An 11,866-nucleotide genomic window follows, 5' to 3' on the forward strand; every position below is an offset into this window, starting at 1 on the left:
GGATGAAGGGAAAACAAAGGTGAGAGACATAAGTAAAATCAGAGTGTCGAGGAAAAATTAAAGGGAAGATATCCTAAAACTTCCAGGAAATCTCCTCTAATGAAGCAAAGAAAAAAAAAAAGCCTCTATTATTCTGTGAGCAACAAACCAAACTGAATTGGGGTCTCAGACAATTCACTCATATGATTGCAAAGAGATAGAAACTCCCGGATTGGAGAGGGCTCCCCTGAGGGCTCCCAGATTGGAGAGGGTGCAGGTAGGGCTGAGGGACCCCCACACCCCCCAGTGCATGAATGCCATGCACGAGGCCTCTAGTAAGTATATAAAAGAATAAATTGTATATTCTATACAACTGTTTAAAACAAGATAGATCTTGCCCAACCGCGGCAGCTCAGTGGTTGAGCATAGACCTATGAACCAGGAAATCACAGTTTGAATCTCTGTGAAGGCACATGCCCGGGTTGCAGGCTCTATCCCCAGTAGGGGGCATGTAGGAGCCAGCCGATCCATGATACTCTCTTATCATTCATGTTTCTATCTCTCCAGCTCCCTTGCTCTCTGAAATCAATAAAAACATATTTAAAAAAGAATTAAAAAATAGATCTTAAAGTAATCTCTTAAGTAAAATGTGGAGAAATTATATGTTGCCATTTTAAGATGAAAATACATTATTTTATTTTCTAATCCTTTTAATAAAAGGAATTTTGATTAGAAACAACCAGAAAAATAAACAGAACCACGTACACATATTGCAAAGAATTTCAGACACTCCTTCCCCCACATTTCAAACATGGCTCCCCTTTCCAGTTTTAACTCCTGGGCCCACCTTTCAAAAACCCTGAGAATCTGCAAAGTCCATCTAGCTTATTCAAATTCCTATTTATAAATCCAGTGCTCTACTGAATTCAAACACCCTAGCATCCCTCAAATATTAAATTTCTACAAACTTTGGCAAATTCGCTGGAACTTAAACTCTTTAGCCTCAAGTAGCCTTTCCTAGTTATTCCAAATCATCATCTATTTTTCTCCCTCCCTCCCTCTCCCTCTTCTCTGAAATCAATAAAAATATTTTTTTTTTAAACAAAGAATGTCCTTGATAAAGCAGTAATTAATATTATTATATGACAACCCCTAAGTACCTGTCTTTTTATTATCATACTGAAATTGAAGGTACTCAAAGTGCTTCTGCATGGGAAAAACTGTTTTGAGTTGTTCCTAGAACATCTATAATTATCTGAAAAGGCTATTAAAATACTTCTCATTTTTCCAACTACATACCTGCATGAAGCCTGATTTGCTTCACAAGCTTCAATAAAAGTAACATATTGAAGCAGAAGCAGATATGAGAATCTGTCTTCTATTAAGCTTTAATTAACTATTGTGATCTGCCACTCTTCTCACTACATTTTTAAATATATTTTGGATAGTTTATTTTTTATTACAAATGTTACCAATATTTAATATTTTTAAATAACATTCATTTAAATTTTTATGGTAACATGCAATTGTGTTTACTATTGTTCTTTTGAATGATTTAATATTTTTAATTGTTTTAAAATCTAACATGGTAAATATTAATAGGACAAATGACCTGCATACATAAAAGCTCTTTAGGGTCACAGTCTAGATGGAGAGAACCTATAGTCTACATAAAAAATGCTCTTTGAGGTCCTAAGTATAACAGGATCTGGACACCAAAATGTTGTGTACATTTTTGTTCTCAACAATCTAATCCTTATATTTTACAATTTTTCTTTCATATTATGATTCCTCAATGAGGCTAAAGAGGAAGATTATAGTTTAATCTCTTGCATATCACCTTCTAGGGGTATAAAATTAAGATCATGGTACTTTTAAGTATTAACTTATATGTCATTAATTAATTTGGTAGTTCCTATACTTAGCAGGCACTCAAAAATATTTGACTTTTAAATTCCCAAGATTAAATTTCTTTCTTTAAAAACACATCATCATTGCCTGCCCGGTTTGGCTCAATGGATAGAGCATCGGCCTGTGGACTCAAAGATCCCAGGTTCGATTCCGGTCAAGGGCATGTACCTTGGTTACGGGCATATACCCAGTAGGGAGTGTGCAGGAGGCAGCTGATCGATGTTTCCCTCTCATCGATGTTTATAATTCTATCCCTCTCCCTTCCTCTCTGTGAAAAAATCAATAAAATACATATTTTTTAAAAAACTGATCATCATTCAATGCAGTAATATGATCTTAAATCAATTTATTTAAATAAATGGTAAATGTTTTCTAACTATTAGTTTATAGGCCAGATTCTTAAGAAAATTAATATGCAATCTAATTTTTCTAATTTTCACTTTTGTTCCCATACAGCACTTAAAAGATTTTCCAAATGTTTTTACATAGATTTCATTCTTATTGTCAGTTATGTGAGTAGTTAGGGTAGATGTCTACACCTAACATTATAAGACTGCATAGAGTAACCCTACCTGATATCACTATTAAGTAGCAGCTAGGAGGAAAATTCACATCTTGTTTTTTAAAGAATATTTTTTTAATTTAATGATTTTGGGGGAGAAAAGGGGAAGTGAGAGAGAAGCATCAGTTTGTTGTTCCACTTATTTATGCATTAATTGGTTGCTTCCTGTATGTGCCCTGACCATGGATCAAACACCCAACCTTGGCATATGGGGGAGGATGCTGTAACCAACTGAGCTATCTTCCAACCAGGGCGGAAAATTCACATCTTGTGATCCTCATACAACATTCTATCATATCAGGTATTATAGATCCCTTTAAAAGAAGAACTTTCCGTATTTTTTCTTTATGCAGATAAAAACATCATTTATAGTGTTTCCATTTTTAAAAATTCCAATTTTATTTAAATGTAACGGTTTTAAATCATATTTAGAAATACTTAATAGAAAGCCAATTATTAAATACACAGATCCCCATAGCCTAGCCTCAATTTTCTGGGTTACAGATGGTTTCAAAATGTATTTCCAGTTTTTCTTAGTTGATACTTCTCTTACCATTTTTTACACTAATGAAAAGTGCAAGAATGCAGAGGAGGGGAAAAAATAGTAACTTTCTCAAGTCTTTCTCTAGCTCCCTGGTCTAAAAGCTAATCTTCCTTTATCAACAGGAAGAAAATGTGTCAACTTTTTCTTGAATCTGACTCTCTTCTGAACTCTATCAAGCTTTGTATACAATAGCAAGTACATTTTAGCCTAAATTCTTAACAGCTTTAGTTCTATTACAGTATCAGATACCAAAAGCCTATAAATATATCAATGTATCTAATACAACATTTAAACACAAAATAAATTAACTTTGTTTCAAATCCTATAATAGGACTTAAAGTGTATTTGTGCTCAAAAATGTTTAATATTTCATAAACCATTAGAAATCCACATTCTTTCTAGCACTCAGGAATAACTACTGTGCGCTAGCACATGCAAAGACAAATAACAGTCTCCATAATCATATACCAGTATTAAAGATACTAGTACAAATTTGAATAACTCAGTATTTGCATATGGATTTTTCTAAAACTCTACAAATATTTCCCTACTCCACTTCTACTCCAAAAGCTTTCATTATTATTTTATTTTTTTTATATATTTTTGTATTGATTTCAGAGAGGGAGAGAGAGGTAGAAACATCAATGAAGAGAGAGACTCATTGATTGGCTGCCTCTTGCACGCCCCACACTGGGGATTAAGCCCACAACCCGGGCATGTGCCCTTGACAGGAATCGAACCCGGTACCTTCAGTCTGCAGGCTGACACTCTATCCACTGAGTCAAACTTGCTAGGGCTCATTATTATTTTAAATAACTGAGCTTAAACACCAACACCATTTGTTTAGTAGGTCTGAAAAAAATTCTTTGAGATCTGAGTGAAATGCTATAATACAAATTCATTTTTAAAAGTCCTTTAATTCATCCCAAAGCTTCTTCAGATTCAAAAATACAATTAACACATAACTATAACTGATGCAATTTCTTCAATAAAAGACTCATAAAATTTGCCACAGGATCATTTTAGTGCCTTATTCTAAATAAGAGAGAAAGTAAAGGAAGTGAGGCCAACAGGAAAAGTATCTTAGTGATCCTACACCTTTTGGAGTGTGGCAGCAGCAGTATTTTTTTAAATCCCTGCAGAGAGGAACACATGACTAATGGCATAGGACATTTAAAAAAAAAAAAGAAATACAAGTTAAAACCTAATGGCCAAAGAAAACAATGAGATAAACCATGAATTTTAAAAAGAAATGGGCTAACCCTAACTGGTTTGGCTCAGTGGATAGAGCGTCAGCCTGCGGACTGAAGGGTCCCAGGTTCAATAATGGTCAAGGGCATGTACCTGGGTTGCGGGCACATCCCCAGTAGGGGGTGTACAGGAGGCAGCTGATCAGATGTTTCTCGTCGATGTTTCTAACTCTCTATCTCTCTCCCTTCCTCTCTGTAAAAAATCAATAAAATATATCTAAAAGAAAAAAGAAATGGGCTAGCAAAGATGATAATGAATTTGGTTTTATACACTACATTTGAGACATGGTAAAATGTCCAAATCGAAATACAGGACTGGGACTCATGAAATGATCTGGCCTAAAAAAAGATCTGAAAATGACTAATAAATTGAGATTATTTTAGGACACATGTTTTGTACCAAAGTAACATAACAAAGGCTAAGTACCAAAAATATAGAAAAGGAGATATTTAATAATATGCTAATTTCAAGTAAAGCAATGTTTCTTACCTACTGTTTTCCACAGCCTTCATAGCATATTCAACTTGAAAAACCCTTCCGTCAGGAGAGAATGTAGAGGCTGATAGGTCATACTGGGAGGAAAAAGGCAACAATAAGCCTATAGTTATGTATCTTTGGCAATAATAACCTTACAATTTTTTTTCTAAAATGGCTTACACATCAGAAATGTGTGTTAACTCTCAACAAAGACTTTGCTTTAGCATGTCAGAGCAGCAACAGAAGCTAAGGCAAAAGTTATACGCTTTAGATTTCTGCTACTGGGAAGTAATAGAAGTCTCAGATAAAAGCAACTTTTTTCCAATAAAACACAAAACTCAATTTTGTAATTACTATGGTATGGCAGAAATAACACTGAAGTCAGAACATTCTAATTCATAACTGTGGCACTAAACAAACTGAAGAGCCTTAGACAAATCATTTAGCATTAAAACATGTAATAAACATGTTAGTCATTATAAGAGAATATTAAGAGAATACTCATTTTTTAACGACTTCATTTCAAATCAGACTGGCACAAATCTGATGTTGGAGATACAGCAGTAACCCAGAAAAAGGACTATAATGAGCCCTGACCAGTGTGGCTCCGTTGGCTGAACGTTGCCCCATGCACCAAAAGGTCTCCGGTTCCATTCCTGGTCAGGGCACATGCCCAGGTGAATACGGGAGACAACAGATCTTTCTTTTTCTCTCTCTCTCTCTCTTTTTCTCTCTCATATCAAGGTTTTTTTTCTCTCCCTCTCTGTTCCTCTCTCTAAAATCAATACAAAGGACTATAATGAAAATAAAACAGATCGAAATGACAGGAGCAACTATTACAGACTACCTGGTCAGGAAAGGCCTTGCTGGGGCAGTTAGTTATATTTAGTTATTTAGACTGAGTCCCACAGTAGTAACTAGCCATTCAGGACATGGAGGAGCCATCCTGGCATTTGGCCAAAGACCTGCAGGTGGAAATAAGCCTAGCACAGCCCAGGAAAAGAAATAAGGCCACTGCGTCTTCAGCACTGTAAGTGGCAGAGAGAAAACTATGAGAGATATGTGGGGATAAACTATGCTGCCTTCCAGGCTGGAGTAGGAAGTTTATATTTTATTCTAAATGCAATAGGAAGTCATTGGAATGTAAACAGGGAGGGGGGTGTGGGGGGAGGGGCTGATATAACCTAATTTTTTAAAAAAACATCATTCATCTGAAGAATGAATTGCAGTGGGAACAAGAGTGGAAGCAGAGATCAGGTATTCCAAAGGTGGTACTTCAACTAGAGAAACTAAGATGAAAAGCAGTATCTTTTGAGTGTGGAGAACCTCCTCCCTCCCCCCACAACAAAACCCTGCTAATGCATTGGCTCTAGGAGTAACGTAAAAAAGAAATTAAAGGTGAATCAGATTTTTTTCTTTTGAGCAACTAGAGCTGGACCATTCACTGAGCTGCAGATTGTCGGGGATGCAAATAGGAACAAAAAAGAAATTACAGGTGAATCATACTTTTTTTTCTTTTTTCACTTGAGCAACTAGAACGGGGCTGTTCACTGAAGACTCAAGATTGTAAGAGATGCAAAAGGGCAAGAAAACCCAGAGCTCTACTTTGGACATGTAGTTTGAAATGCCTGTTAAACCATCAGGTGGGGAGAAATGTCAAGTAGACAGGTCTTACTAAAAGCGGTAACAGGAGATAGGCCTCCACAGAGGTGCTTCCTGAAGATTCTTAACTCTACCACTGTAACAACAAAAGGTTATATTATCAAGTGCTTTTTCAGGGTTTGGAGAATGAAACACTATCAATCGAAAGTAATATTAATGCAGTTGCAAAGTCAATTTGCTACATTACTAAGCAACTACTATTCCTAAAAACAAACAAAAAAACATGACAAACTTTAGCATCACATAACCAAATGGAATAAACCATTCCAAACATAAGCTGCCTATTATCAAACTCGGAAACCAGTACTTGGGCTTAATGCTTAGTATCCAAACCCTGTGAACTCTCAGAAACCCATTATTCAACGCCTTCATGCAAACAACCAATCTATATTTCTAAACGAAACTATTATTTTCTATATGGAGAAATACATAAAAGGGGTAAGCAAAAGACTGCATATATGCAGCACGTTTAACAAAGGAAATTAGCCGAACAAGTCCAACTCCAAAATCCTCGACAGTCTTTTCTATGAAAAGTCAGAAGCGGCTAGGTCCCCAGCTAATAATTTCAATGTCTGCAGTAGTGTGCAAGGTAGTCTGTAAAGGAAAAGCTGGGACCCAGGAAAAAATAAAGGATTCTTCAGATTTCACTTTTGAGACCATTTTTTCTTAGTTCTGTCCGGGTAGAGTTTCCAAAGAAGTACACGGAGCGATCACTCCCCACGGGGGGAAGATGGAGAAGGCCCCGTGAGTCAGCAGCACCCGGGCCACTGCACGGAGCCGTCCGCGGAAAGCGCGTCTCAGACCTCGGACCCTCAGCCGCCTGGGCTCGGCGGTTCCCAGGAGGGGCTGACGCCCAGCCCTTCCCACTGTGTCTCAGGCCCCACGAGTTTCCACTTTCGGTTTCCCGGAAAGGATCAAGAACGTGACTCAGCAATCCCCAGCGGCTCCATTTCACTGCGCCGCCGCCAGGCCCGCCACACCTGAGCTGCAAGCCCCAGGTCCCCGTCACCGCAGGCCCCGGCCTAGAAATACGCGTGTGGGAGGGACCACTGGAAGCAGCCCTCTTGGCCGAGAGCAGTCCCCAGTGCACCCCGAACTGGCGCACCCTAAGCGGCCTGCCCGAGCTCCCTTCAACGCGAATCCTCCGACTAGACTATCACACCGAGAGATAACGAACTCACCCCGGTGCCGATCGAGCTCATCCTGCTAAAAACCAGCGGAACGTGTAGGGTCTCAGGGCCGAAAGCGCTCCCGCTACACCGCAGCACGCACACTAGTAACAGGCTCTCTTATTGGCTGATCTCTCAACCAATAGCCTTCTCTGTGGTTCGTTCCTCGCTTAGCTCCGGGAACAGAGGATTGTGGGGAAGGAAAAGGAGGGGACAACCAAGGAAGGGCGGTGCGCAGAAGCAGAAACGAGGAAGGTGGGGGTTAGGGCAAGGTAGGGCTTCTTCCTCTTCAGTTTCTGTCGTGCGTGATGTTGAGTCATCGGGATGTTTGAGAAGCTGCTCTATTCCACTTCCTAGGAACTATTTACCTTTTATACTATCCCTCTGGCTAGCTTGATACTTTATTCTTTCTTAGAGCAAAGCAGAGATGTTCTTACTAAGACCAAAGAAAGCGATAGAGGAGATTCCCCCTCCACACTCGGCGTCCCGGTTCTGACCCACTGTTTTGAGGGCATCCCATCAACCCGCCTATCCTCACGACAGTGCAAGTTGCACTCTAAAGGTATCTCACCTTTGAGCTCAGGCATTTTACAGAAGCTTTAACACCCTTTTTGTGAAAAGAACTATTTAGTGGAATTAAGGATAAAACTGATTAAAGATGTTTGTGGAGATCTAATATATTCCAAGTACTCTGCTGAACATGGGTGATAAAAAGGTGGAGTAGGCTTAACCTCAACCCTCTTGGAATTTACATACAATGTAACGAAATAGGCAATAAAGAGTAAATAGGCGAATGTGGTAAGAAGGTAGAAGAGACCATGGAGGTTTGAACTTTAGACCTGGCACTTATAGCATGACTTTCGGAATGGGTGCTATTTAAACGGAAACGTGGGATTGTTATAGGAATATGAGCTTGGCATTTTACAGGAACGATCAGGGCAGCCTGGCCTGCCAGTGATTAAGTGGGGGAGCCGGCAGGAAGTAAGATCGGAGGTGGACATGGAACCAGATCTTGTAGCGGTTTAGATTTGAGTCTTATTATTAAAGCAGGACTATTAGCACTTTTTAAACTATTAAATGCCTCAGTGTATTTTCCCCAAACAATAGTATTTTACATAGTCACAACACAATTATGAAAATCAGAAAATTAACAATACTATTGCCCAATATACAGACTTTTTAGATTTTGGCAACTCAGCAATGCCCTTCACACACACACACACAAAAATCCAACGCCACCCATTGCATTCAGTTGCAGGTCTTTAGGCTCCTTTAATCTGGCAGTAATCGCTTAATAGAATTAGTTGTTTAATAATTCCATTGTCTCCTCATGTCATAATTTGATTAAAATCAGTTTTTCTTCTTTCCTCTTAGGATTAACATTCTTTACCAAACGATTCAATGACTAATTCTTTCCTCCCTGCTTCTGTAACTTGAGCTGGTGCCTCTGAGGGTCGCATCTCTCAACTGTGAGGCGGTTACCGGAAAGAGGCCTCATTTTAAGTGAACCAGAAGCCCCTTCCTCAACTTAACTTTCCTTGACTAGATCATATTAAAGGAAAAGGGCTAACTCTGCTGTGTGTGTGTGTGTGGGTGTGTGTGTGTGTTTTCAGTGTAAGTACTCTTTTAGTGGTTAAACTTTGTTGTGTGTGTGTGTGTGGGTGTGTGTGTGTGTTTTGAAGGGGGTGTGTGTGTTTTTTTTAATATGGAACGCTTCAAGAATTTACCTGTCCTTGCGCAGGAGCTATGCTAATCAATTCTGTATGGCTCCCATGTGCCTCGATGTGGTGGTGGTGGTCCGGGTGTGTGCGGACTGAGGGCTAACTCTGCTGTGTGTGTGTGTGTGTGTGTTTTCAGTGTAAGTAATCTTTTAGTGGTTAAACTTTGTTGTGTGTGTGTGTGTGTGTGTGTGTGTGTATAAAAATAATTGATTTCAGAGAGGAAGGGGGTGTGTGTGTTTTTTTTAATATGGTAAGCTTCAAGAATTTACCTGTCCTTGCCCAGGAGCTATGCTAATCAATTCTGTATGGTTCCCATGTGCCTCGATGTGGTGGTGGTGGTGGTCCGGGTGTGTGCGGACTGAAGAAAAAATCGGGAAGTGCATATTTAATGATATGATACAAGTTTTTAGTAAATAGGTAGAACAAAACGTAATGTAACTGAATAATGATCAAGAAGGAGAAAAACGGCGCTGGTTCATGTGCGCCCGGCTAGCTCAGTCGGTAGAGCATGGGACTCTTAATCCCAGGGTCGTGGGTTCGAGCCCCACGTTGGGCGGTCGTTTTGTGTTTCTTTAGGGAATTTTGTATTAAGGTTTCTCCAAAGCATTATAACCAAATAGGGGATCTTGGAACCTAATTATTTTCACCATTAACCAGATCTCCGGGAAAAAGTTTATTTTGCAAACGAAACAGGTCTCAGACCGCGCTTGCGCACTTGAAAGCGCACGTTCCTCTTCCTTTCTGCGGTCTCTTCCCAACTTCCTCCTTAAAGCACAGAGAAACTGAAAGTCCAGTTTAAAGTTGAGACTCGTTTTCTGTTACTATTTTCGTCTTATTATTAGTTACTGGTAGAGGGCAATTTGTGCTTCTACCAGAACAAAATACGAGCACTGATTTTGGCACCTTTTCCAAGACTTAAAGATCTCATGTAACGCGGAAAAAAAGGAGACATATGTAATACTCTTTGTAATACTTTAAGCAATAAAACAATTAAAAAAAACATCTTATGTAAAAGCAGCTGGGGAGGCTGGAGCATTTCGAAGAAAATGTGTCTTCCTTTTTTGTTTATTTTACTTTTTCTTGCTTTCATGATAGGGCCTGTACTGGGGTAAGGGGTAGGTAGAGGAATATCCCCTGAAGAATATACAGTGAGAAATTTTTCTTTCTGTAGTCAGATCTGTACGACCAGTACATACATAATGCAGTTTTCTAACGATATTTGGGATCTATCCACCCAGTTGGATGGTTATTAGGAAGTTAATATTCTGATAAGGGTGAGGCTCTTTGAAACAGAAGCACAAAACTGAGATATGAACATTCAGAAGGGCTTTTAGGTACCTACAGGAGGCAGCATAGTTATTAGGAAGTTAATATTCTGATAAGGATGAGGCTCTTTGAAACAGAAGCACAAAACAACTGAGATGTGAACATTCAGAAGGGCTTTTAGGTACCTACAGGAGGCAGCATTTCTGCCTTCTCTCTTCAATAAGAATTCTGAAACAATTAAAAAAAAAAAGAATTCTGAAGTAATCAGAGAAGTCCACACACCTGGATTCCACACCACCACATCCAAGCACATTCCAGGATCTCACTCACACACAACACACGTGAACTGTCCATGCTCCTACCTGAAGCCCTAGTTCCTGTACCTTTGTGTGTTATCCCCCAGCTTTCCTCCCACTTAACGACTGATCTCTCTCTCTCTCTCTCTCTCTCTCTCTTCCTTCAACATACAAACATGCTGTTAGTTCTCTATCTTAAAACAAAAATTTTGACCTAGTTTCCCTGCAGGCTGCCATTCTATTTCTCTGTTCCCCTTTGAAACAAGTCATCCCTCTCCCAACCGCCTACCAGGAGTCCTCTCCTTGCATCTCTTAACCCTGATACTGTCTTTGACCAGACCAAAAATCACCTGTAATTGAACAAGTTTGCTTGATTACTCATTTCAGGCATAAAGCTGAAATTAAAGTAAAAGACATTCATTTAGTAAGAGAGGATGTTTGGTGTTTTAAGTTGGACAGTGACCAACTTGTCTAAAGTGGATGATCTGTGAGATGCTAATCTGAAGTCCAGGTCTTTGCCCTTCTGATTAACCCACTGGACTAAAATCAAGATTTCCTACAACGCTCTCCTCAGGTTTGATAATTTCCTAGTGAGTTATGAAGGGTTATTAAGTTTCCTAGGGCTGCCATCACAAAGTATCGCAAACTGGGTGACTTAAAATAACCAAAATTGATTGTCTCCCTGTTCTGGAGGCTAGAGGCTTGAAATCAAGGCGTAGACAGTCATGCTCTCAAAGGCTCTCCTGAAGAATCTGTTCTACGGTTCTTTCTCTTAGCTTTTTGATGGCACCACAATACGTGGTATTCCTTGGATTGCAGATGCATAACTCCAGTCTCTACCTCGGTTGTTACATGCTTTCTCCTTGAGTATCTCTGCCACACGGCATTTTCCTCTTCTTATATGGACACCAGTTTTACTGGATTAGGGCCCACCCCAATGACCTCACCTTAATTTGATTACATCTGCAAAGACTTTATTTCCAAATAAGGTCACACTCACAGGTAGTGGGGATTAGGACTTCAAGATA

At 39.3% G+C, this 11,866-nt stretch overlaps 2 protein-coding genes and 1 non-coding gene across 3 annotated transcripts in view; 1 reads left to right on the forward strand and 2 right to left on the reverse strand.

The window, feature by feature from the left end:
- PSMA3 (proteasome subunit alpha 3) overlaps positions 1 to 7,706 on the reverse strand; it is a 22,925-nt gene extending 15,219 nt beyond the window's left edge. The window contains exons 1-2 of the mRNA XM_006767670.2: positions 7,568 to 7,706; positions 4,737 to 4,819 (exon numbers count right to left, since the gene is read on the reverse strand). Of these exons, the coding sequence (XP_006767733.1) occupies positions 4,737 to 4,819; positions 7,568 to 7,588 (104 nt within the window). The 5' untranslated portion in view covers positions 7,589 to 7,706. The remainder of the gene's footprint in view (positions 1 to 4,736; positions 4,820 to 7,567) is intronic.
- Positions 7,707 to 9,759: 2,053 nt separating this feature from the next.
- TRNAK-CUU lies at positions 9,760 to 9,832 on the forward strand. Its single transcript has one exon. It is a non-coding gene; the product is annotated as a tRNA-Lys (tRNA).
- Positions 9,833 to 9,949: 117 nt separating this feature from the next.
- Positions 9,950 to 11,866, reverse strand: part of ACTR10 (actin-related protein 10 homolog (S. cerevisiae)) — a 29,664-nt gene continuing 27,747 nt past the window's right edge. Inside the window, exon 14 of the mRNA XM_015566522.1 lies at positions 9,950 to 10,041. Within this exon, the coding sequence (XP_015422008.1) occupies positions 9,950 to 10,041 (92 nt within the window). The remainder of the gene's footprint in view (positions 10,042 to 11,866) is intronic.

The sequence above is a fragment of the Myotis davidii genome, unplaced genomic scaffold (assembly GCF_000327345.1).
Source record: "Myotis davidii unplaced genomic scaffold, ASM32734v1 scaffold281, whole genome shotgun sequence".
In the NCBI taxonomy this organism is placed as follows: domain Eukaryota; kingdom Metazoa; phylum Chordata; class Mammalia; order Chiroptera; family Vespertilionidae; genus Myotis; species Myotis davidii.